The sequence below is a fragment of the Neltuma alba genome, unplaced genomic scaffold (assembly GCF_004799145.2).
Source record: "Neltuma alba isolate B1F8T4 unplaced genomic scaffold, ASM479914v2 tig00012499_pilon, whole genome shotgun sequence".
Classification (NCBI taxonomy): domain Eukaryota; kingdom Viridiplantae; phylum Streptophyta; class Magnoliopsida; order Fabales; family Fabaceae; genus Neltuma; species Neltuma alba.
Window position 1 is genome coordinate 203,727 of NW_021636968.1, and position 16,650 is coordinate 220,376.

The window sequence follows — 16,650 nt, forward strand, 5'->3', positions numbered from 1 at the left end:
GGTTTATGGGTTCTGATCTCCCAGGACAGGAATACGGCGGAGAAAACTCCTCCTTTCAAAGCGAGGGGGGTTTTCGCCCGAAAAAAAAAAACATAAAACAAAACAAAACAAAAAAGAGGCAAGTGGGATCAATTTTGGAGATCCTTGTGACAGCCTCTTTTGCGGGCATCAATTTCAATATTGTTATCATAAAATTTGGGCTTAAAATTTTAGTTGGAAAAGTATTAACAAATTTCATTGGTCTAGTTGTATTATCTATTAGATTTTCGATTCTAATTGTCTAATAATTATCTACTGAATTTTTATTCTTTTTGTGATTCTTATATGGTGCTCATAAACTATATTCATATATGTCACAAAAAAAAACCTATATTCATATAAATAAATATATATAATTGTAATAATTATTAAGACATTAGAATCTCATCCTTCCATCATTTTTAGATGAGGAATCAGATACAAGTCAAGAGAAAGCACCAACTGAGCTTATGGGGGTGTTTGGATAGAAACCAAAACATGGTTTCAAAAATGTTTTTACGGTTTACGAAATAAATATGTGAAAAAATTTGTCTCGTTTTACGAAAAAGTGCTTCTAAAACTATGATTTGGAGGTTGCCAAACACCCCCTATATTTAGTAGTCATGACTCCTTGTTGCTTTTACTTTTGTTATTTAAAATATTTAAAAAGGTTGAATTGAAATATATTATTTTAATAAATGAAAGCATCAGCATGCATTAAAGACTGCTGGCAAAAAAAAAAAAAGCTATGCATTAAAAACAGTTAAAAGCAAGCAAACTGATACAAAACGTAAAGGGAAAAACTATTCCTCTCATTAAGTTCCAGTCCCATAACCACAGTGGAAAGTACCCTAAACAATAAACACCCATGAAGATAGCAATAATAATGAACTTACAAACATAAAAGAACACAAGTAAAAAACAGTAAACAAGAAGACAGGAGCCAAAAAAATTATCATTCTATTTAATCAGCTTACGTTAATTCTGAGAGATATTTAGGTAAAAATCAAATCATGATTTTAAAAATAATTTTAAGATATAAGAAATAAACATATAAAAAGAGTTTCATACGCATGAAAATATTTTTTAAATGATTTTGGAATATCCAAACCAAATATTATTTGTTGTTGAATTAGATTGGTGTGGTGTCTTATTTGGTTTAGCTGATTGAATAGAATGGGGTCTTTACATCTTCAAATTTCTTCGTAAACATTGTAACACTGTTTTCGCGATGACCCCTTATTCATCCATCACATGCAACATTGCTCAGCTAGTTAACACTTGGCCAAGCCATCAATGTCGAAAGGACATTTTTCTGGCCGTTCGTTTCGAAAGGACATTTTGTTCCCACAATATATGTAGCCATTTTACATGCGTTTGTACCCGGTTAAAAAAAAAAAAAAAAGGTTCCACATACACACTTTGACTAAACCCCCAAAATCCTACGAGTATATGATACTGCCAATTACATATTTCAAAACAAGATAAAACTAAAGAGAAAACCCTATTACAAGGTTAAAATATGAGAAATTGAAAAATAGAAAATTAAGAGAAAGGAAAGGGATACAAGAGGCTAAGACAAAACAAGATCCAAATCTTCTAATGAGCAGAGTGGGTTGAGGATGTTTTCTTAAAATCAATCTTGTCAACCTTCACCTCTCCATCAATGAGTTCATAGACATAGACCACAACACGCAGGCCATCAATGTCCATGAGGACAAAGCTTGGGTTAACGTCGTAAGTGATGCTGCTGTAAGCACCTGTTGCAGAACCTGGATTTATAACGACACCACCCTCATGTTTGTAAGCGGTGAACTGATGGGTGTGACCAGTGACAAGGATGTCCACATCAAGCTGTCTCTGAAGCATTGCCAGTGAGTCTAGGTCGCCCCATGGAATAACCTTCATAAACAACAAGAACAAAGCATAAGAATCATGTAGCAGTACATAAGCTGGCATTATATTTGTTTTCCTCTGATTATATTTGTTTTCCTCTGACATCCCTTTGATATCTAATGATAACAATTAATTTACATTCAAGCATTCCTGATACCTCACTTATGGAGTAACAAGTCTTTTATTTTAAACTCAACCCAACTGGTACCGGTAAATCTTTAGCTTCTACTTGACTGAACCAACAATAATTACATAAAAATCCTACAAACTGTGGGAAATAGTTGAATGGAAAGTTAAGAAACAGTTGCAGGTGGTACAGTGTGAAACACCTTCAATCGGAAGACAATGAGAGATAACCATTGCCCATATGTGCAACATGTATTTGAACTAAGAAAAAATGGCATAGTTTATGCGAAGTTTCTTCAGGGGATGCTACATAAATGGGTTCAAAATATTCCTTCAATGCCAAAATATTTTCCCCGGTCTTAAATTATAGAACTTTTCACAGTGAAACAAATCCAGGAGTCAAGCCCTCTTACTGCCACAGAAATCTTAAACTGCACAATTTCTGGAACCTAGATATGTAAGGAAATAAAATGGCAGAAATAATAGCTGAGTCAAAAATTAAAAAAAAAAAGATAATTAAAATAAATAAAAAAAAAGGCAAGACCTGATGGCCATGGCATAGTCCCAGCTTAAATTGACCAATAGTTAGTGTTTTGGTCTCTGGATATCTTGTATCTTCATCATATTCTCCACGAGTTATATGCAAATCAGGACACAGAGTCTTCAAATAGTCATGAACTTCCTGAACATAATTGGCATTCAGTTAGCTTAGAAGTCCAAGGCCATATTATCTAATTGAACACCATACTGGCGACAAATTGCAACTCTTTGCATTATCAAATAATTTTTACTTTCGAAGCCAATTCCCACAGCCTCAATGTTCATTCAGTTAGTCTTACTACCTCCAGTCCTACTTGTAAGACCTAGTTTGTAGAGCAAATTGCACTACAAACTAGATCTTATAATTAGGAATGGAGACAGTACTATTTACAGTAGAAATCACTTCTGGAAATGTAAGTCCAATTGGAATGAACAATCAAAATAACTGACTATCCAGGTAAACAAAAAATTAAGTCTATTTTAAAATTCACAGTTTAAAATCTTTGTTCAGTTCACCTAAACATAAAATTTTTATCCAAGATCCCAGTATCTGGAGAAATCAGTATAAAAGTTTAGAAACTCCAATACAAGGTAGTTGTAAAGTTATAATCCATCCAACTTTCAAGGGAATGTGATCTCTCATAAGCATGTTGTCTGAGTTACATGAGCTACTACTGTTCTCCTTCACATAGCTCAAACTTTCAGTTTGAGTGAGGAGTGGGTTGTGACATAGATCAACAAAAGCTGAAACTGGCATCCTACCCACACGTTATATGATCTGGGTAACCAAATCCAAAAGAAAATCTCTGAATTACATGTTTTGTGACAGAGCGCCCACTTACAAAACATATACATAAGCGCTAGGAGAATAAAACAAAAAATTTATAATAGTAAGAGTTAAACTCCAGAAGAAGGGCAAAAAAAAAAAAAGGCTAGATATCATTCTTAAAAGAACACAAACTGTAATGACATCATGCTCCGTGCTAGAAAAACCCCTCGTGTGATACCATAAAATGTTAAATTAACTAACTGGAGCTTTCTAGCCTACTTTAACATGTCTGGCCAAACAATCTCATTTGATAGTTATCCACGAACATTTTGAACTATGGAAGTAGCAGTATTTCAGAGCCTAAAATGAAAAGAAAGGACTAAGAAGATGCAACTCATTAATTATGGGTTTCTCAACCCAAATGAATCCTAAATATGAGTTTGTACTTGATCCCTAGGAATTTTATTGATTGATTTATAACATGACTTGCATATGCCAGGATACACACACGTACTGTGTGAATGTAAGTATTTTGAGAAATCTGATAGTAAATGTGAATGTTTCATTTTTATTTAGTACTCTCCCCCTTCCAAAATACAAGAAAGATTTTTTCCCCATTTTACATGTCTTTTTAAAAGTACAATACAGCATTTATTGATTTTTTCCTAGTATAATCTTATTTATAATCTCAATTTAGCATTTTACACCTGTTTCTTTATTTTCTTTTCATTAATTATAAAATTAGCTAAGGGCAAATGTGGAAATGTAAAAGAAATTTTGCCCTATTAGTTGCATTTCTAAATCTGTGAGCAAAAAGCTTAAAAGACCTTTATTTTGAAAAGGAGGATGTATAAAATTGACAACCATTTCAATTGCTTTCAGAAAACCTATGACAAGCCAATTAATCACGAAGTTAAACACTCTTATTTAGGAAGGAACAGGAATGCCTTTACTAAGATTGTAAGTGTGCAACTACAGGTAGTTGGTGTATGCAGCTTTAATATGGCACGGGCGAAGACTGAAGAATAACTAAAGTATTTGAAAAGAGATGCAAAAACTAAAGAAATGAAAGCCCAAAATCCAATAAGCAAATAAATGCTTCAGCATGCCAGGCTATTAGCAACAGCAAAAAGAGCATTTTTATTGAAAGTTATTTTCTTCTTCATTCTTATTTTATTTATCATTTTCTTTTCTTTTTTTCCCTGACCAAATGAAATGTACTTTCATTTACTGATAAAATCGACGGCAAATTGACCAGTAGGTAGTGTAACTCTCAACATTTTAATTTAAAATGACATTAAATCACCATTATTCAACACCTAGTACAAATACTGAAGAGATTAAGTAATCACAATTTAAAGCAAATAGGAAGCAATAAACAGACAACTACTAATTGAGGGAACTATAAGACTGTCCACCAAAGAAAGTCACAAATTGATTCATATTCAATTAGAATGCATGAAGATATTTTAAGGATATACATTATTGAGTGATCAAGTTTTTTGTATGGCAATTACAAGAAGAATGCTGTTGGTCACAAGCAGATGTTATGAAGCTATTTTAAGGAAATACCTTATTGAACGGTCAAGTTTGTTATATGGCAATTTCAAGGAGGACACTGTTGGGGTCACAAACAGATGTTATGAAGGACCTCCATTAAGAGGAAGCAAAGAGTTGAAGCCACTCACACACACATATACTATGAATAATATGGATAAGCTCAGTAATATAGACACACTTTGTTAAATGATTAGAAGAAAGAAAGATAGACATACTTTGATACATAAATTGCCAGTGCAAATGATGTGCTGGATCTTGCCAGGAACAAGCATGGATTTGAACTTCGCTGGCAGATCAGGGGCCCTGTGCGGTATGTGCAAGTCCCCCAGCGCCAAGACCAGTACCATTCTTAACAATCAAAAACTGAAAGCCACTTAGGGAACCTGCAGAAACAGAGTATTGCTTGAAAACAGAAACAATGACTCATTTCAAATGTATCCAGACCAGTGGCTATTCAGATTACAGAAACAAAACGTAAGATAGGGCTCTGTGTCATCAATCATCATCAGATAAAACTTGTTCATCAACAATTATTAGCTAACGAACTAAATATTGTGGTTTCTGTACACAAATTATTTGATTAAGCTTGTGATAGAACAATCACATAAATATTACTGAATCAACAAAAATACCAAGAGAATTCCAATTCAGAGTTAAGAGATATAATCCTGATACAAAGCAAGTAGTACCAGCCAAGAAAACATAAGAGAAGAAAATGACATCAAACCACAACAGCAGAAACAAAGAACTAAAACCCTGCCTATCTTTTGAGAAGCAAAAATCACAGTCAGAACTCTCCTAGATTTATCCACACTGATCATCCCTTCAAAGATCAACCCCTGAAGGTTCCCCTGAGGCCCTGATAACCAACATATTCTCAGTCCTCCAGCTTGCCCCTCTCTCCTCAAGCTGCCATACAAAAGTAGCTATTCCCCTTGTAATTCCCTTCCTGCCCCTCTAACACCTCCTTGCTCTTTACTCGTGGAGAACATGATTAAAACTATTGACTCCACTTTTTAATTCACTTCCCGCAGACCTCTTTCTCTTCTCTTTTTTCCCTCCTTCTGCAATATTATTACATATATTAACAAAGGCTAGTCAGCTTTCAACAAAGAGATGTCAGTAATTGAAGTTTTCTCACTTATCCATAACCTTAACATTCAGTTTTCCGCCCATACCCATTTTACTGTTAGCGGAAAAAAAACTGACGCCTTTCTTTGCAATATGTAATTTTCGGCTCATTAGAGAGTGCGGCTCCATCATGTTGATTTGCATTAAAATGCAATGTAATACTTATAATCAATTTCCATTTTGCGATATTTTTTCAAGTATCACTTGTCTCCATTTACACTGAAAAAGAGGGTGTGAAATATTGAGTTGAATAGAGTTAAAAGCTATAAAATTCAATAACAAATCAGGAAATAGAATGATGGAAATTTACAGGACGTTGCTGGGAAATGAAAAAAATAGGGGACAGGATGATGGCCATGAATGGAGGCAACCACAGCGGACGTATATTACACTCAGTGGTGGCAGATGCCCCATTGGATATATATCCTTTTCATTTTTGTTCCAGATACTTTAACTAAGATGCCTTAGCAAGCGAATTGATTGAGGCAACTCCTCCAAGCCACTGAATGATTATCACTTAAACTCAACCTTCTACATTGTTAGACACAACTCGAGCCAAGTCATTTCCCAGATCATGCATAACAAATAACTTGAGAATTTTCTAAATAGATGATAATATAAAGAGATTAATATACAGTGCGAATACACAAAAAATCGAACATTACACAACAAAACAATCCAAACAATATAAGTCGCTGGAAATCAAAATGAAGAGGGAAGAAGTATAATAGTCGATTACACGACATTGAAGCAAAACCTGGTAACAAGAGTTTTCTCTTTCAAAAAGTGAAAGAATCTTTATTCAAAAACATCGATATCCGAAAGATCACACGACCAGATTCAAATCTAGATTCAAAGCCAGATCGAACAAATCAATCTCACAGGATTTTGGCAGTGGACAAAGCCCTAGGGTCCGAACCTTCTTCAATACTTGCCCGAGAACAACCACGCAGGGCTGACAACGGCGGACGGCGTCCGACGACGAGCCCGACTAAGTATGGAGCGCTTGTTCGTCAACGAAGAAAAATGGCTTCTATTAACTTTTTTTGTTTTTGGGCCAGTAAAGCTTCCATTAACATCTAACAACTATTATCACCGTCATCGTCATTTATGTATTATTACCTTGGGCACTTAATATAAGAAGTGATTCCCCTAATATAAATAGATTAAAAAACTAATTAAATTAGTTATTTATAATAAATAGATGTTATTTTTTTCCAAAATATTATCATTAATCAAATATATTAACTAAAAATATTATTATTATAAGAACTATTTTGAGAAAAAATAAATATGAAAAATAAAGTATATTAAGATCTTATATTTATACCAAAATAAAAATTAAACAAATTCTTATATTAAGAACTAAAATGATATTATATATGGATTTTTATATAGAATATTTAGTCTTCCTCGTAATTAGATAATATTAAAAAATATTGTTAAATTAGTTATTTGTAAATATATATGTTGATTTTGATAGATTACCTTTTTAATAATTTGCATTAAATACTGGGTGTGATATCTTGAATTTTAAGATATTAAAGAAAGTAGGAAGAATTATGAAGAAATAATTATTAAAATTATTTAATGTCTAAAAAAATTGAGAAAAAATTATGCAATATTAATTTTGAGAGTTTAGGATATTATGGAAGAGTTAATTTTCCCAAAAACGATTTAAATAATTTTGAAACTAATTTTTGGAGCAAAAAGGCTTATTTCTCATACATTAAAAAAAAAATTAGAGGTTTACATCTGGATTGAAATTTTTAGGATAATTATTATATGAGTTAAAGAAGCCAATTGAGGCAGAAAATATTTAAAATGAATTAAGTTTTGAAATTTAGTACTATTTTCTTTAAAAAAATTTTAAAAAGTTAGAAATTAATTTTTGATTCGGACTTTTCAGAGAAACCATCTGATGGGTCAAAGGAACTAGTAAAGAAAGGAAATTTATTAAAACTATCAAGGATTAAATTTTGGAATTTTAATTAATTCAAAAAATAGAGGATTTTAATTGTAACCAAATGGTGATCAAGGAGCATGTGGATAATTTCATTTGCTCTCGCCCACGTAAACCATCTGATTCCCTTCCCATTTTCACTTGTTGCGACGCTGAACCAGGGAGAAGGAGCGAGAGAGTCCGAGAGAGAAACGAGAGTGAGAAGGGGGTGATCGGAGGTCAATATCTTGCATGCAACCCGTGATCTAGAGTAAGGTAATCCTTCTGAATCTTCTCCTTCCTTCATTTCTGGAGCATGTTTTGTAACTGTTAAAGACGGTTAAATCTGGTTGTAAGAGAGAGAAAGTGCCAGTTTTTAAGGGAGAGAAAGTGCCCAGATAGGCTGTGTTAAACGGTCATGATGGAGATTGTTGAAGGGGTTTATGCTCATGCATGTGTATTATATGCTCTGGGTTACTGTCGCAGAAACAGGGGCAATGAGTTAGAAATATGGTGTCGGATATAGCTTGTGAAAGTGAAAAACAATGATCAAGTTTGTAGTGGTTGATTTAAGGGATTGCATGTGATAGTTCGGATCTTTGTTGGGTGTATTTCGGATCTGAAAATTTTCAGATTCATTGAATAAAGTTGTTTGAGAATTTCAGAAGGGCGTAAATGAGAAGAATGAAGCATTGTGGTTGGGGGGTGTGTGTATTTGATTACTTGTGTTTTGACCCTGGAAGCTGGAAGTTAAGTATTCTAATTAAGTAGACGACAGCGGAGACAATTAAATGATGGTTAAGGCTCATGGTAAACATGTATAAATATATATATGTATGTATATTATCGGATGTATGTGTATATATAGGGCTTGGGGGTACTGTTAGGAAATGGTTATTGTGGAAGTATGTGTGTGAGACGTGATAATGATCTTGGAAGCTTTAAGGATTTAAGAAAATACCTCTGGTTTGGTTGTTAGATGATCAAGGAATTCTAAATTATATGTGCGCGTATTAGTTGCTGCTCTGTTTTGTTAATGAGGAGTCTAAATGCAAGATGCTTTAATAGAAAGTTTATAGACTTACAAAAATGTTACATTATAGATATGTATATAAAAAATGAATCTTAAAAGGATGAGATTTAAGAATAATGCCCCTGGTTAAATGATCGCTAAGAATGAATTATAGGGAATTGAGAATCAGGTGTAAATATATGGTATGTTTTGGAATGTTAGAGTTTGAGTTTGTGGATATCTTTTTTCCCCTCTTTTGGACAGCATTGTATAACTGCGGGGAAGTTGAATTTGATTATATTTTTGAAGCTTCAAAATGCATTCAAGGTTGTTTGTTTGATGTTCCAAATGCTTAGTACTTGAACGAACTACATTTGGGAGCATCAAGGTGAGGGTTAAATCAAGTTTGAGATAGTTGAATAAATGCGGTGGTTTGATTATGATTTTGGAAGTAAAAAGATAAGAAATGCTATAAGATTGTAATTGAATGAGCATAGAAAACATAGGAGTTTTAGAATTTATAAAGAAAAGTTGTTTGAGGAATGTTAAAGTTTGAAGGGATTAGCTAGGTGAGTAGAGTAGATATTTGAAGTTTGGGATTTTGAGTTTGAGGATGAGATTGATTGAAATTCAAGTATGAGGTTTTAATATATTAGATATTTCATTTTGGTGTCTGTTTTGGGGACCAAAGTATTTAAGCTAGGAATTGACCTGAAATTATTGTTTGAGGTTTCCAAATGGTGGATGGAAATTTTAAATGGGTAGATTAAAGATTAGTGTTTGGAAATCATTTCAAAGGTATGCATTAGGAAAATTCTTAACGGCACAGTCAACGATTAAGGTATGGGATAAAATTGATAATTGATAGAATTTGTTAGAAAGGTTGTTGGAGGAATGTTAGACCAAAGTTTAAGAAAATTAATAGATAATTAGAAATTGAAATTGCTTGGCTTGGAAATGAGATAAAATCAATTGGTGCGATTATATATATAATGGTTTGTGTGTCTCGGCCATGCATGCAAAATTAGTGAAGTTGGGATTGGATGATTGAGGCATAGAGGGCACCTTGTTGTCCATAAATGTAATATATGTAAATAGTATATTTGATCAAGATGACTTGTTATTAAGTAAGATAACTGATTGGAATTAAAAAAGGAAGGAGAACATTTCAAAAGGTATATTATAAGTAAGAATTATTGTTCAAAATAACCAACTATTAAATAAAAGGAATATAATTTATTAATAGGTCAAGAGAAATTATATCTTGATAATAAAAGTTTAATGGACTAAGTATTAACCCATTTATATATGAAACTATATTATAAGATTTGATATTTGTCTGAGCCCACCAAGAAAGCTAGTAAAGCAAAAATCTGGACAAGATACCACCTCCACATGTCACCACCTCACAGGCCACCTTGTACCGTCACATGTAACTATGATATAATTTTTCCTCAAAGTGACTTCTTCACGAGTTGAACTAGGGGTCCCGTGTGTGCGTGCACACGACTTCACTAGTTGATCTGCAATAAACCTACAAACATATTATGCAAAATTTAATATATATATATATATCTGTGTGTGTACAATATTCTTTTACACAAACAATTATATACACACATATAAATTATTAAAAAACAAAAATAACACTAGATGATCATTTTAATGATAACTATTTTTATGACAAAATAATTTTAAAATATTTGTTTTACTATTTATTTTATCTTTTTTTTTAAAAAAAATATTTTAATATAATATTAATTTCTAATGACACTAATTTTTAATTTTAAATTGCACATAATGTTTTCATAAATATTTTTTTTTTAATATAAGTCATGGGTCCTACATCTTTTTGAAAAGATAGATTCATTTTCCCCACCATGACCCATGAAAAATAGAATTTTCAACTTTCACCAAAAAAGGGGCTTCAATTCAATATACACATCCAGGTCAAAAGAAAAAAATCACAACAAAAAAGTTCGAAAATTTAAAGCAAGAATGCGATTGACGCGGCATAATGATGACCTTTTGAATGAATAAGGCTAACCCTATGCTTGTTATGAGTTGTTATGAGAAAATGAGAGGAGAGGATAAATTTTAATGAGTTTGATTAGAAAAATTGAAGAAGTGAGAATCTAAAATTTTGATAAAGAGGAGATGTAAGATAAAAGAAGAGGAAAATTTAATTAAAATTTTTTAAACTCTACTTCTTTAATTTTTTAAAATCAAACTCATTAAAATTTTCTCTTCCCTTTCTTTTCCTTAATTTCTTTCTTACCAAATGGGTTCTAAAGGAAACATTGCAAAGAGGGAGGATGTTGTTTCAGCCTTTATCAGGACTTGCACAGGAGTTAAAGAGGATAATGCTAACGCTATAAGAAAAAACGATGCACAAAAATGTTTCAGATTTGATGATGATGATTTTTGGAATGAAGATGATGATTTGCACATGGGGATGACTTCAAGCTGGGGTAGACGGAAAGAACAAGAAGATTAGGTGAGGCTAGCATCCAAGGATTATTATTAGTAGAATCACAAAAATGTCCCTTAGGGCCATTATGAATTTTAATCAAGAATAAATTGATAAATTAATAAAAATAACATGTGATCTCCTAAATAATTGTTTAATAATCTGATGTGGTGGATCTGATTCTCTCGTAATCCTTCTTTTTTCTTTTCTTCTCAAAATCTCATTTCTATCTTTGGATTAAATAATAGATGGTTTGATTTAATATTTTAAAAAACAGATGTCCATCTTCTCTCCTATTTATGTAATGTTATAACAATAGTTTTATAAAGTATAAAATCTGGATCATTCATTACTTGATCCAAGTGTGGAGATCAAATTCTTAGAAGAAAAGAAGAAAGAAGGATTCTGAGAGGATCGGACTGTGACGTGGTTTGTCTTACCAACTGGGAGATGGAAGCTCTTTTTAGGCAAGGTGAAATAAAACTCAATTCATATTCTTATATTATATTTTGTAAATCACGATTATTTCGCCTTTAATATATGGGAGGGTAGGTGGCTTCGACACCGACATGGTTGGTAAAAAGTTACTAACTCCAGAATGGACCGTGTCTAACGCGTTATGGCAGGACGGAAGCCGGGATTGGTACAAGGCTGGTGACTTGCTTTTTGTGATATCCTAAATTAATTTTTAGGATTTATGTAAAAAATTATTATTATTATAACAAAATAATAATATTTTAATATATTAAAAAAAAAAAAGGAGACAAGCTGAGCCCTTGACTAAGAAAAAGAATTTGAGGGGAGAAGAAAGATTTGAGGGAGGAGGAGTTAATGCAAAGAGAAAAAATTGATGAAGGGTAGTTGGAATTGAAGATTAAAAGAGAGTAAAGCAGAAGGTGAGAGTGCGTGAGAGAAGGAGGAAAAGAGAGAAAGAGTGCGGAAGATAATGAGCAGAGCTGCGGTCATTTTGAAAAAGAGAGCAAACTTTAAAGATAATTTAGGTACATAAAATTACTTTTTTAATCAAATTTTCTTCACGAATATTTTTTATATATTTTAGGCTTCCTAATAATAGTATTATTGTAGTGCTTAGAGAATATTTTGAGACTTATATATGATATAAATAGGGAGTTTTGGTAAAATATGATCATCGAAATTTAGAGATAAATGAGTTGTTAATTTTAATCGGTTAAATTTGTCCATTTGTTGGTTTTTAGTACTTAAATTAATTTTTCTATTTGAAAAATCTGTTGTATATGATTTATATTATATTTTTACCAATTAAATTTAAGTTAAATAATTTATTTAGGTTGTTTGACATATTATTGAGATTTTAATCGGTTTAGTTTTATTTATTGGGTGACTGAAGGTTTTAAAATAATTATTTTAACTAAAAAGTTTATTATTTATGGAAATATATATATATATATATGATAGTTATACCATTAAAATTTTGATTAGATTATTTATTTATAAATATTTGAGGTGATATTGAATTTTTGATAGTTTGATTTTGAGATTTAAACTTAAAATAAGATTTTTAGAATTTAGAACATAATAATTTTATATTTGAAAATTTTGAAAAATCCTTTTTATTAAGATAAATAATTCAGAGGTTGTAAATAAATAATTTGGCTTATTAGAAAATTTTAAGTTATTTTTAAAATACTTAATTTTGGGTTATGAGAGTTGCAAAAATTTAGAATAAAAATTAAATTAAATTAAAAATCTAACTAATATATATAAGCTTAATTAATTAATTAATTAGATTAGATTATATTAATTTTGTGGTTATATTAATTGTGTAGATTAATTATGGGTTGAGCAAAAGATTAACCTTGTGGTAATTCTTTTTATTGATTTGGTGAGAAGTAACCACTTTCCACTTATTATATGTGCTAATATGTTGTTTGTGAGTATTTGACTATTTTTGGAATAATAATGTGTTATTTAAAAGCCAAGGAGATATGTTATATTTTTGGGCTATGAAAATCTTTCTATGGGATTTTTTGGATTTGTGATTGAGAAGTTTGAAAAAATATATGACTATATCTTATGGATTATACTGAAAAAAGATTGAGATATTTTTATCATATTGTGAATAATTGGTTGTTATTTAGATTTTGGATTAAGTCCGATCCTACCACATGATAAAGCCGCCATTGGTGCACATTAATTGACTTCCTTGGTCCCCTATAGTGAGGGATAAGCTTTTGTGGCTTCTTACTCCTCTCCCAAAGTGAAAGATAAGCCTATATGTCTAATTAATCTCCCATAATGAGAGATAGACTTATGTGGCTTGTGTGTTGGCCACTATAATAAGGTTTGGATGATTGAAGTTATGTTTCTATGGATATATCTATATTTCTCGAAAATTAATAACTGTCTCACTTAACACTCACGAGCACGTGTTAGTATGTATGATAAGTTGGAAAGTTGGTTACTGAGGTGTTTTTCTCACATCGTGGCCTATCAGGGAAGGCTCTGGAGGCATAATGTGCTGTTATAACTTATATAGCCTCCTGGCTTTTGTTTTATGTGCTGATTTATTATATTGTTACATAGGGCTCATCTACTTTAATGTTATAAACTAATACTTTTAATTATTACTATTTGATATGAGAGGGCCGCTAGAAGGCCAAAGACATCTTAGACTCTGCATGTGACACTCTTTGAAAGTGTTAACTTTTGACTAATAGGCTTTATAAGCTTATATTAAAATACTTTATTAGTTCGTAAATTTGAAAATATGAGTTTGGTTTGGGTTAATAATTTAATGGTATTTCTGGACTTTAGAAGTTCGAAGCCCAAGTTAACGATCGATATTACTTATAATATAAGTTTATTTTTTTAACCATGATAGCGATTTTATAAACTTAAGTTTTTTTCTTTTCTATCATGATTAATTTTGCGAATAAATTGTTAGATTTAATATAAAATTTTTTTGAAAGAACAGTCATCACACTTTCCAATTAGATCAGATATGAAATACATAGATTTGGACTGCAGAGTCTCTTTTGGTACTTTTCTCTTGTAGTACACGTCAAAAAAGTTATCTCTGTTTTCTAAAAATAATTAGTGCATCAAATAAAATATAATTATCAAATTTAAAAAAAATTATAGCCGGCCCAAAAAAATGAAAATTATTATTATCCAAGACAAGAATGATCTCTTTATTTCTTTGGACTGCTAAATCTTGCAATTTCTGCCTTAATAGAGACTTTGGTTTGAGAAACTTGAGCACAAAGGATGAGACAAGGCCTTGTATTTAATTTATTGGGAAAGATGAAGTTGTGGCTGAGATGGCTCTCGTAGTCTGATTTATTATTACAGTAAAAATGCCTGACAAATTGAAGGAACTTTACTTAACTTGGTAAAAATAACATAAAAATCAACTAGAAATTCTTTAAAAAAAAAGAAAGAAAAGAAGTCGTGAAATTCTTTCAACTAGAAATGCTGCCATAACTTTGATCTGATACGTAATTCCAGGCTAAATCAGGCTCTCTCTCTCTCTGTTTTTTTTTTTTAAAATACTATTATCCGGTTTTCTTTGATCCTATTACCAGCTATTCGAACAATCTACTAATCTAATTCGGGGTTGTGGCTACTCATCACAGCACAAGTATCTCCTCTGAAACTCAAACTTGAAACCCAAAAAAATTCTAGTGGAGCACTGCTAAACCAACTCTGTATTGCCGTGTGGTAGCTAAATCAGACTCTTACAAGCAGAAGAGTACAAGGTCTATTATACTCTTCCGACCTTTAATATAGGACCCAATTCTTGAGTTAGTTTTGGTTCTAAATATAAGACTATTTTTCATATTTATCAATTTTCTCTATATTATTCTATAAATACTCTCTCAACCATAATCAAGTAGAAGAGGGAGAGGGAGTATTAAGAAAGATGATTATAGTGTTTTAGAAAAAATGTGTTATTTTTTTATAGTTAACTAATTTACTTAACTTCTTTAATCTAATCAAATTAGTTAAATGGTATAAAGAATAACAAACCACAATCATCCTAATAAAGTATTAAACTTTTTCTAATCCTAGAGTCACTTTAGTTTGTTAAAGCCCTCAAATCGGGGCTTCAAAGAGTTTTTTCTATGTCCCAATTTCAAAGAACATTCGTCAGCTGATCAATAATAAAAAATTCTTGCAAAGTGGAAGACAGCACGCGTTTGGTTTGAAAAGAACATTTGTAAAGCTTGTTAAATTAAAGAGAAGCCTTGAGTTGACTTGAAAAGCTTCATCCTCAAAATGCAAATCTGTGCATAACGGGGTTTCATCTTCTTCCGATCAGGTCGCAGATCAAAGAAATCTTTCACTTATTTCATCCATCAGGTTCCTGTTTCTTCCTTTCTAATTAAGTATATATCTATTTTCTGTCATGGCTACCACGTCAGCTTAAGATTAGTTTCTATTATTTTGGTTTTTTCTTTTTTTTCCTTCTGTGAATGGATTTAGCCTTCAAGCATTAATTTTGTGATTATGCTTTCTTTGAATACAAAAATTTTGCTTTGAACTATAAATAGACCATGAGCCGTAAGAAATATAAACATAGTTAACCACTGTGCGTCAGCTCTCCCGGCTACACTCCCAGCCACGCCTTATTTTGGGGTCCTTTCTAAATGTTGTTTTTTTTAGTTTTTTTTTTTGTTATTAGATTTTGTATAAATTAACAATATTCAGCAATTCCTAATTAGGTCTTATGTCCTAATTAAGAATTTGTTAAAGTATAAGCCTCAATTTAATTTAAATATTTCAGCAGGATTTAATTAGGATTTTTTTTTTCTATGTCCCAATTTCAAAGAACATTCGTCAGCTGATCAATAATAAAAAATTCTGGCAAAGTGGAAGACAGCCACGCGGTTTGAAAAGAACATTTGTAAAAGCTTGTTAAATAAAAGAGAAGACTTGAGCTGACTCCAAAAGCTTCATCCTCAAAAATGCAAATCTGTGCATAACTGGGTTTCATCTTCTTCCGATCAGGTCGCAGATCAAAGAAATCTTTCACTTATTTCATCCATCAGGTTCCTGTTTTCTTCCTTTCTAATTAAGTTATATATCTATTTTCTGTCATGGCTACCACTGTCAGTTTAAGATTAGTTTCTATTATTTGGTTTTTTTTTTTCCTTCTGTGAAATGGATTTAGCCTTCAAGCATTAATTTTGTGATTATGCTTT

The 16,650-nt window shown here is 31.6% G+C and overlaps 1 protein-coding gene across 2 annotated transcripts; it reads right to left on the minus strand.

The window, feature by feature from the left end:
- Nucleotides 1-1,344: 1,344 nt before the first annotated feature.
- On the minus strand, nucleotides 1,345-7,057 carry LOC114727609 (vacuolar protein sorting-associated protein 29). 2 transcript variants are annotated; one of them, XM_028914301.1, is made up of 4 exons: nucleotides 6,923-7,057; nucleotides 5,125-5,292; nucleotides 2,585-2,722; nucleotides 1,345-1,920 (listed from the first exon to the last, which is right to left on the minus strand). In XM_028914301.1, the coding sequence occupies exons 2-4, from the start codon at nucleotides 5,254-5,256 to the stop codon at nucleotides 1,618-1,620; spliced, it is 573 nt and encodes a 190-aa protein (XP_028770134.1). In that variant the 5' UTR covers nucleotides 5,257-5,292; nucleotides 6,923-7,057; the 3' UTR covers nucleotides 1,345-1,617. The 2 variants fall into 2 exon arrangements, with proteins under 2 accessions (XP_028770134.1, XP_028770135.1); XM_028914302.1 differs by having other exon boundaries at nucleotides 6,960-7,055.
- Between the last annotated feature and the right edge of the window lie 9,593 nt (nucleotides 7,058-16,650).

Bases quoted from the DNA above. Each gene is read 5' to 3' on its own strand.
- LOC114727609 (XM_028914301.1), bottom strand. From the start codon at position 5,256: ATGGTACTGGTCTTGGCGCTGGGGGACTTGCACATACCGCACAGGGCC. The intron at 2,723-5,124 runs GTATGTCTATCT...AATTATGTTCAG, and splicing joins CTGGCAATTTATGTATCAAA to GAAGTTCATGACTATTTGAA. The intron at 1,921-2,584 runs GTCTTGCCTTTT...TTGTTTATGAAG, and splicing joins GACTATGCCATGGCCATCAG to GTTATTCCATGGGGCGACCT.